The sequence below is a fragment of the Macrobrachium rosenbergii genome, chromosome 41 (genome assembly GCF_040412425.1).
Source record: "Macrobrachium rosenbergii isolate ZJJX-2024 chromosome 41, ASM4041242v1, whole genome shotgun sequence".
NCBI classification, from domain to species: Eukaryota; Metazoa; Arthropoda; class Malacostraca; order Decapoda; family Palaemonidae; genus Macrobrachium; species Macrobrachium rosenbergii.
In genome coordinates this window covers 89,060,488-89,071,049 of record NC_089781.1, presented here as the reverse complement: position 1 = coordinate 89,071,049, position 10,562 = coordinate 89,060,488, and the positions used below count along the sequence as shown (strand labels likewise).

Below are 10,562 nucleotides of genomic sequence, written 5' to 3'. Positions count from 1 at the left end.
CTCTTCTTCCTTATCTCAGTTTATCTTCTTCCTGTCTCTTACACGCACAAATAGATATCCATAAATATCATTAACCCTTCTTTTGACGTTACTGATATAAAAGCATTACATTTAACAGTCCTATGCCCCACGAAGCAGAACCAGTTACCAACCACATCCGATGATGACCTTTTAGCCAGCAGAATGAGGCAACCCACAGTGACGTCACACCTGAGACTCCTCCCACTCTTGGCCGTAGTGGTAAGGTAGCAATACACACCAGACAAACACACACACACACACACACACATACGCAGAAGTGGCAGTGGTGCCCAGGTGCTAAAAGCCAGACACATTCATTCGGGTTGTGGCAAGGGCCCTGCTCGCTTGCTTCCCAGTCGCTCAGTCGTTCCCAGTTTTCAGTTTTCCCGCCTCTTCCAGTCGTGGCGCTGCTAAACTACTTGTTCATTTTTACTTAAATATTTTGTAGTCGTTTCTTATTCCTGTGATGGAGACTTGATAATGGGCTGATTTGGTTTACGGCAGAGTGATCGCAAGGAAATTTTACTTGAATAACCATTTAGTGACATATAATAAGTGTCGAGTTGGTTTCATTGATTCGCAATTATGGCGCCGCCAAAAACCCTTCGGCAGAGGTTGTTGGCCTTTTTCAAATCTATATCAGTGGAGCCAGTGATGTTGTTAGACGGCCTGGCCTTTTCGAATATGGTGGTGTTGGTCGAGAACCTTCAGATGGACAAAGTCTGTCACGTGAATCTGAATTACACGAAAGAAATCTGTGGGAATCTGTCCCAACACAAAGACGTCAAACAGGAAATGGCCAAAGAATTCAGTGAGTTCGCCATGTACAACGGCATCATAACCGCGGTTATTCCTTTGTTTTTTATTCTCTTTATGGGTGCCTGGAGTGACAAATACGGCAGGAAAGTGCCCCTCGTAGCGTCTACGATAGGCCACCTTCTCTACTCGCTCGGGTACCTGGTGAGTTCGACCGTCGACTCATGGCCCGTGGAATACCTGCTCTTCGTGGCTCTGCTCGATTCCCTGGGGGGCGGCGCCGTCAGCTTCCTGACGGCGGCTAACTCCTACATCAGCGACGTTACCTCGGAGGAGTCCAGGACGTCCCGCCTGGGGCTCGCCAACAGCATCTGGTTCCTCGGCGGGCCGATGGGCACGCTGCTGGGCACCTTCATCTACAAAGCTGGTGGTTACGTGGCGCTCTTCGGCACTTCCCTGGGCATGTACGTCGTGGCCCTCGTCTACATCATCATCTTCGTTCCGGAGAGCCACGGGCCCTTCGCCAACGTCACCAGGCTGGAGAAGATCCTGCCCCCGAAGCAGTCGCTGAGGCTTCGGGAGAGCGTCGCCTGGGTCTACGGCATCGACAAGAGCGAGCTGAAGAAGGAGCTCACCAACACGAAGAGCATGGTGCAGCGGAAGAAGAACATCACTGTCGGCCAGATGGTCAAGGACTTCTTCAACCCGCAGAGGTTCGTTGACAGCTTCAGGTGCACCCTGAAGAAGCGGGAGGGCCACGTCCGGGTGTATATATTGCTCCTCATACTGTGCAATATTCTCAGGAAACTTGGCAGAGGTGAGTAGTACTAGTGGCATCCTTCAGGTAGTTCTCCTCAGTGAGTAGTACCAGCATTATCCTTCAGGTAACTCTCCTCAGTGAGTAATACCAGCAATATCCTTCAGGTAGTTCTCCTCAGTGAGTAGTATCAATAGTATCCTTCAGGTAACTCTCCTCAGTGGGTAGTACCAATAGCATCCTTCAGGTAGTTCTCCTCAGTGAGTAGTACCAGTAGTATCCTTCGGTTAACTCTCTTCAGTGAGCAGTACCAGTAGTATCCTTCTGGTAACTCTCTTCATTGAGTAGTACCAGTACTACCCTTCAGGTAACTCTCCTCAGTGAGTAGTACCAGTAGTACCCTTCAGGTACTTCTCTTCAATGAGTAGGTCTAGTAATATCCTTCAGGTAGTTCTCCCCAGTGAGTAGTACCAGTAGTATCCTTCGGGTAACTCTCTTCAGTGAGTAGTACCAGTAGTATCCTTCTGGTAACTCTCTTCATTGAGTAGTACCAGTAGTACCCTTCAGGTACTTCTCTTCAATGAGTAGGTCTAGTAATATCCTTCAGGTAGTTCTCCTCAGTGAGTGGTGAACAAAACGTGCTTTAGGATCTCAGGGGAATGCATAAGAAAGTGATTGTGTCTGATCATGAACAGGTGTGCATGTTTCTGAATGTAAATCCCATCCTTAAAATTATTTTCAGCTCTAAATGACCTCATAGTTCCGGGCGGTTGGTCTTTGGCCTAAGTTTGATATTCCAGTCCAGCCTATAAGGAAATGAATGCAACAAGTATATGATTTCCGTTGAGTTTTCATTTATATACATCGGTGAAATTTCTCTGTACCTCAGTTCTAACAACTGCTCAAAAACTTGCAGCGCACAAATCAGCAAGTCCACGCAGATTACTCTTTATGTTTCTCAGTAAAAAACTCACCAATTAAGTTTTCTTATTCTATACAATCTGGACATGAAAGTACTTACAGATGAAAGTACTGACAGATGAGACCAGAGGCTCTAAATATCAACAAACATCAACATTCAGTCATAAATGAACAATCTTGACCTTTACAATGTCACTTGACGTCAGTCCGCATTACAGTCACGTAATTATTTAAATTACGTTAGAATGTGCTGATATTTTGGGATGAAGCTGCTGACGTCTTGCCTGCAGCTGTAGCGTAACTACCAAGTACATGATTCATTGCTTGTGCTAAACGGTACACACACACGAACATATATATATATATATATATATATATATATATATATATATATATATATATATATATATATATGTATATAGATGAATAGATGTATGTATATATATGTATATGTATATATATATATATTCATCTATATACGGATATATGTATATATAATGTATATATGAATATATATGTATATACTCGTACATATACTGTATATATATACACATACTGTATAGCCACTCAAAATATTACCATAATATAAATAAGATACATGCAATAAATGCAAAGAAGAGAGAGCACTCCGAAAATAAAATTTCATAAGTAGGACCAAAATAAATTTATATCAATTTATCCAAGTAACCCATCCTGACACCCTTGTGATGAGGAATGGTCGCTATTTAACAAAACAGCGAGTCATTCCGAATGTGCATAACAAAGAGCTGTTTGCTGTCTAGCAGAACGATTGAGAAAAAACGAATAGCAAAAACTTGTCGTGAGAGAGAGAGAGAGAGAGAGAGAGAGAGAGAGAGAGAGAGAGAGAGAGTAGACACTCGCTCTGAGAAAGATCATATCACAGAGATGCGGGGTAACCTTGCATACACACACACACACACACACACACACACACCTATTAGAATAAGAGTTAATTTAAATTCTCGTCTGAATGGAAAATAGAGGCGTCCAAGTTATGAAGTAAGTTAGTAATCGGTATCTGTGTGGGTGTTTGTGTTGTATGTGTGGGGGTGGGGAGGGAGATGGGGAAGGGAGGGGTTTTTGGGGGGTGGGGCCAGTGTCCTACGGATCAGAAGTTAATTCAAGAGGGAAATGCAGGAACATGAAGTCGACGTGTAATGAGGAAGCTTTGGTTGGAAAATCAGTCTAGTTTGATAAATTGTAGATCTTCTGATTAATGCAGTTTGTGTAAAGCAGATATTAGCAGTATGCATACACACTTACACTTACACACACACACACACACATACATACACAGCAAGGATTGCCTCACAGGGTTAAACAACTTTACTCCTAACGAAAATGGCATCGCTTTGAAGCTGAATTTCTCAGCGATGACCTTTCTGTGTTTGGGCTACCAAGAGTCTGACCAGCTAAAGCGGTATTCGCTTTACAGATACCATCAGGTATTGCAGAACTTGGTATAATTAATGCCTAGACCTTGATGGCTGCAACGCCAAGAAAGTTTAGGGGTAAGACTTTACAGGAGTTTCAGAGATAGATTTATAAGACATTTGAGCATTGTGACGTCAAACCTATAACAACTTGAATGGTTGTTCAGGAAACACGCAAATTCTTGTGTTTGCCACTTGGAGATCACAGAATTTCGAGGTCATTCAGCTGAGCTTAGGAGAGAGAGAGTGTGTGTGTGTGTGTGTATGTGTGTGTGTTTTTGTATGTCACAGAAAAAGTGTTGTATATGAATGGCGAGAGAGAGAGAGAGAGAGAGAGAGAGAGAGAGAGAGAGAGAGAGAGAGAGAGAATCAAATTAATGCTTTTTATTGACAAGAAACTTCCTGTGCGAGGTGATCAGCTCTTGTTCCATTTTCTAAAAGAATGTGTTTACATTATGCCTAATAATAATAATAGTAATAATTTTATTCATGTGTATTGTAACTTCAGTAAGTAAATATTCATGAAATGCCACAACCCCCAAAAAAATATAATAAAAACAAAAAAACAAAAACAATTTGGGGAAACAATTTGGATATTCACCTACTTGACCAATCTGATAGAATAAAAATTTATAAATACCGAAAATTTATGATGGTTTCTTATAACTCTTTGCTGTCAAGAAAAGACAATTATTTTGGTATCCCACTCTCTCTCTCTCTCTCTCTCTCTCTCTCTCTCTCTCTCTCTCTCTCTCTCGTCCCAGAAATCGAACGCATTGCATATTTTTCATAAATCCCGAATTTTAATTAAATATTTGCAGTGTACGGTGAGCTTTCAACCCCCTTCTTCTCTCTCTCTCTCTCTCTCTCTCTCTCTCTCATCAAATCGAATGCGTTTCGTTTGTTTCTTAATTCATGAGATAACCACAATCTTTGCTACAATGCTGGAAGGTTTCAAGTCTCTCTCTCTCTCTCTCTCTCTCTCTCTCTCTCTCTCTCTCTCTCTCTCTCTCTCTCTCTCTCATCCCAATAGAACGAATGTGTCGTATTTTTCACATTTCCTGAGATAAACACGATCTTTGCATTACAGGAGGAAGGTTTAATCTCTCTCTCTCTCTCTCTCCACATTTCATGACATCAACTCAATCTTTGCTACAATGCAGGAAGGTTTCATTCTCTCTCTCTCTCTCTCTCTCTCTCTCTCTCTCTCTCTCTCTCTCTCTCTCTCCAGTTCCTCGTTGGGAGAGCGGGTTCCGTTCTCAGCTACCACTCTGTTGGCCGCGAGTTCGAATCTCTGACCGGCCAATGAAGAATAAGAGGAATTTATTTATGGTGATAGAAATGCATTTCTCGCTATAATGTGGTTCGGATTCCACAATAAGCTGTAGGTCCCGTTGCTAGGTAACCAATTGGTTCTTAGCCACGTAAAATAAATCTAATCCTTCGGGCCAGCCTTAGAAGAGCTGTTAATCAGCTCAGTGGTCTGGTTAAACTAATGTATACTTAACTCTCTCTCTCTCCACATTTCGTGAGACCAACACAATCTTTGCTACAATGCAGGAAGATTTCTCTCTCTCTCTCTCTCTCTCTCTCTCTCTCTCTCTCTCTCTCTCTCTCTCTCCAAACTAGAACTGAAGAGATACAACACATCTCATTGTGGGAGCTTCTTCACATACAAGATAAGTGACCCATGGAATAAACTGTCACCAGAAGTTGTCAACAGCAACAGTGTGGAAGAGTTTAAAAGAAAGCTAGACAAAATCATTAGAGCACTGTGAATTAACAGTAAAACCTGCTCCTAGAGATAAGTAAGCACATGATGTCTCCACGGATGGACTAAAAAATCTTTCAGACATCCTAATCCTTGTAACTACTTGTAACTCTCTCTCTCTCTCTCTCTCTCTCTCTCTCTCTCTCTCTCTCTCTCTCTCTAGCTTCATATCCTTTCACATCAGAATACAGCAGCAATAAAAAAGATAAAAGAGATGGAGTTCCATCAGTCAGCCGTCCATATGAGGACATCGAAATGTCAAACTGATATGCGACGTACATAAAGATTTATGAAGGACCGGGGCGCCCTCATTGTATTCATGTGTGACGTATATGACCCGTGATGACCTGACGATGTTTTCGGACCTGTGGCTTTAACGTTATTAACACTTGCCGTCGCCTTGTTAAATAAGGCTTGTATTTAAATAATAAGGGGGGTCTCTCCAGTATGTATTACTCAACGCTTATATTGTACGATACCGACCCTTTCTGCAAGGCTTAGAGAGTAAGAGTTTGAATGCTTGTAGGTCTATTATTATTATTATTATTATTATTATTATTATTATTATTATTATTATTATTATTATTATTATTATTATTATTATTATTATTATTATTATTATTATTATCATCGAATAAATTATGGAAATGGTGTAAGATAATGTTAAAGAAGTTGGACAGCTGAGGGAGTACAAACGAAAAGAAATTGATGAAAACAACGTCGCTTAAGATACCGGTGCGCTGCAGAAAACATTTAGAACTGTCTACAGCATGAACGCGCAAGGCCCATTGTTTGAAGTTAGAATCTCTCTCTCTCTCTCTCTCTCATCAAATCGAATACGTATCGTATTTTTAATATTTCCTTAAAAAAAACAAACGTTGCATTGTAAGGGGAAGGCTTCAGATCTCTCTCTCTCTCTCTCTCTCTCTCTCTCTCTCTCTCTCTCTCTCTCTCTCCATCCCCCACCCGGCGTCCTAAAAAGGAATGAAGATTTGGAAGGAATAAGTTCTTCCTGTATGTTTGGGACAAAATTATAACGCGGCACTCCGTGACGTCACAGAGCGGCTCGTCTTGGGAACGAGGCAAAGTATGCTAGACCCGCTTTTTATCCAACTACTGACTTTTCTCGTTTAGTTTTTACTAGGAACTAAGCACTTCTGGCCTTGTGGATAAGCTGTTCTAGCTTTCGTCGTTAGATATCGTATGGACTTGCTTTATGCGTAATTTAATTTTTTTTTTTTTGAGTTTTGAATGAGTTAAATATCCAAAAGGGAGGTCGGGATTGAAACCAGTAATAGCTTCACATACATATTTTATATATATATATATATATATATATATATATATATATATATATATATATATATATATATATATATATATATATATATATATATATATATATATATATATATATATATATATATATAGAGAGAGAGAGAGAGAGAGAGAGAGAGAGAGAGAGAGAGAGAGAGAGAGAGAGAGTATCCAATCAATGTCTCTAAGTACTCAAGCTGCGACGACGTGATGTCATGTCAAAAAGTCGGGATTAACGTGCCCACAGCGACTGTGTTGATTTTCTCTCGAGGTTCCTTCATCGAGATCCTAGAGAAAAGTGTTTGCTGATAAAAAAAAAAACAAAGATATCAGGAGAGGAACTCCTCCCCTCTTTGATTACTGATAATGTTTAGTGGAGCAGAAAATAAGATGAAAAAAAAAATTAGATTTTTGTTTTAAATTTTTATGTTTAATTTTAAGCCTTATATATATATATATATATATATATATATATATATATATATATATATATATATATATATATATATATATATATATATATATATATATATATATATATGTATATATTTATATATATATATATATATATATATATATATATAATATACTGTATATATAATTATATATATTTTTTATATATGTATATATCATTTCAGTTTTTCATGGGTATGTTTTATAGTGCAGAGGCCGATGAGGGAGTCCATTTAAAGCCCCTAGGTAGCCCAGGCCTGATGCAAACAAGGAAAGCTCTTTGATTTGTTTGATTGGCTTATGTCATATTGGCGTTCCAAAAACAAAGGTCACTGGCATCGACTAAAAAAAACACAGAAGTGGAGAAGGCCTAGGAACCGAGATCTCCACATCCTCCTGGAGGTTGGGAGATAGGAAAACTTCAGGAATACGGAATTAGGTAGAGATTTCCAAAGCTTTATTTTTTATGCAATGAACGCGGATTATTTTATTGTAATTCATGCAGGACTGTATAAATGATGGATAATCTTATATGAATATAATTTCCTCATTTGAATTCTTGTTTTAGTGATTTTAGAAGGCGCTATTTCATTCTTGTACGTACATCGAAATTAGAAAAAGGAAATTTGTGCACAATTCAGTCCCCGTAGATGGTAGGTGGATGTTATCCGAATATTTGATCAATCTGTTTATTTAGAAGGAAACCTGACTTTTGTGAGCCTGACTTGGAAGGGCATCCTCTAATAAACTATTTTTAGTTTTCTGTAAAAGAAAACTATTATGCCGGCTTTGTCTGTCCGTCCGCACTTTTTCTGTCCGTCCTCAGATCTCAAAAACTTCTGGGGCTAGAGGGCTGCAAATTGATATGTTGATCATCCACCCTCCAATCATCAACCATACCAAATTGCAGCCCTTTAGCCTCAGTAGTTTTGATTTTATTTAAGGTTAAAGTTAGCCATAATCGTGCATCTGGCAACGATATAGATTAAAGTTTCATGGGCAGCGGCACATACAGCATTATACCGAGACCACCGAAAGATAGATCTAGTTTCGGTGGCTTTGATTATACATTTTACAGAAAACTCGATTGCGCCGAAGAAACTTAGGCGCATTTTTATACTTTTTTATCAGTACCGTTTATCTTTGCATAATTTGAAACAACCGCCCCCATTGTTTTAAACTTGAAATGTCATTATTAATACAGAAAAAAATTGTCGTAGACGCTGACGAAAAAAAAACAAAAAAACAAAGCAGTTTTTGTTCTATCTTATTTCCATGTCATCATTCCGTGCCTTTCAAATGTACTGCAAGAAGAGAACATGTTTTGATTTCACTTCATTTTATTCTGTTTTATTTTATATCTTGAACGTTTCTTCTCTAATAATTTTCAAGGTCGCGCCTCCTGTGAGATGATGAGTTTTTCTTTTAGTTTTTTCTTGTGGTGTCTTCCGTGATTTGAAGTTTTCTTGAGTAACTGTAATTTTATGTTGAAAAAAATGTCGAGTGTCGTCGGCGAACTTTGCACGTCACTTCTTTCTTTTGTAAGGAGTTCCCTTCCCCTGCTCCCCCCCTTGTTTATTTATTTATTTATTTATTTATTTATTTATTGTAGCTTAATTTCTTCTAGTAAGGCCCACATAAAGATATTCAAATTCCTCGTCTTATCTGCATTAAGAAGTCAAGGCTTCTTGAAGCATTGAGCTAAAGAAATAAATGCTTCTTTTGTAAGTATTCGCTCAGTATATCAAAGGACTTGCAATTCATAGCATGAGTGCTGAAAGTAATAAAGTTATCTTATTATTCATAGCTTTACTTTAACCATTTTGACTCATGCTATTCAAATGAAGGAACTTGAATTTCACATGATTCGTAAATCTGAATGAAGTCTTCTGAAAGTCCTGCGATTTTTTGGTTTTCTTTTTTATGCATTTAATTTTAGGGGGAAAAAATCAGGTCGGTTAATGTAGGACGTTTTTCTTCTTTTCGTGATTTCCCGTGACTAAATGAAGAATCTAGGTCATTAGTTAATCTGTTATAAATTCTTTGCAGCGTCCCTTCGGCGGCCCTGGCTGCATCCCCTTTCATTCCTTGTACTGTACCTCCGTTCCTATTCTTTCCCTTCCATCTTACTTTCCATCCTCTCCCACCAGTTGTTTCATAGTGCAGCTGCGAGGTTGCCCTCCTGTTACACCTTTAAAACCTTTTATTATCAATTTCCGTTTCAGCGCTGGATGACCTCATAGGTCCCGGCGCTTGGCCTTGTGGCCAAAATTTCATATTCCGTTCCATCCCAGTCTATCGAAAGAGAAGATACGGTTAACCTTTATACCGATTAATTTTTTCTTCCTTTCTGTCCTTACTCTCCTCTGCTTACTGCCTTCAGAGATTTGAGAAATGTACGCCATAATCAATAAGAAATATTAAACGTTTCATCTCAAAAAGAGTCCTTCCTAAATAAGATAGTGGAAATTATCATAACACCGGTTTTATCTACTGCAGTTTACGAACACCGACCTCTTCCGCCTATCAGAAATCAGCTGTCACTGCTAGATCGCGTGTTGTATATTTTCTCCGTCGGGAGTGGAAAGATGTCTCCCCGCACCGCGGACTGAGCGGTTCGCCTTCGGAGATCGAGGAAACAACAGCTCAGTCAGTAGTTCTCGGGAAATGGGTGACATCGGACAGCGCGCTTCCCGTTTTCCGTGATGCGAGGCTTTCTGGGATAATCCGCTGCTGTTGTGCCTGAACCGCTACGTCGCTCGCAGTTCTAAAGCTTTTCTTCTTCCTGAATCGCTTTGCTTCTTGTTCGTGCTTCAAGAATGAACCATTTCTCAAAACTGATAGTCCATTGACCTTCTTGTTTATGTATGCATTAGTGCACGTTCCTAAGTCTTATTCGCTACGTGTTCAGTTCCTAAAGCTTTTCTTCCTGAATCGCTTTGCTTTGTTCAGGTATTAAGAGTTAGACATTTCTCTCCATTGATAAGACTCTGACCTTCTTGTTCATGAATGTATAAGCATACGTGCATGAGTGCGTATTTATTTTCCTATTTTTTATTTATACAAATCTTTACTGGGCGTCAGTGACTTTGTCAGTTTTTGCACCACTAAC

At 39.4% G+C, this 10,562-nt stretch overlaps 1 protein-coding gene across 1 annotated transcript in view; it reads left to right on the top strand.

Moving 5' to 3' along the window:
* Positions 1-337: 337 nt before the first annotated feature.
* The window catches only part of LOC136826975 (lysosomal proton-coupled steroid conjugate and bile acid symporter SLC46A3-like), a 107,921-nt gene continuing 97,696 nt past the window's right edge, over positions 338-10,562 (top strand). The window contains exon 1 of the mRNA XM_067084586.1: positions 338-1,594. Coding sequence (XP_066940687.1) covers positions 607-1,594 — 988 coding nt within the window. The 5' untranslated portion in view covers positions 338-606. The remainder of the gene's footprint in view (positions 1,595-10,562) is intronic.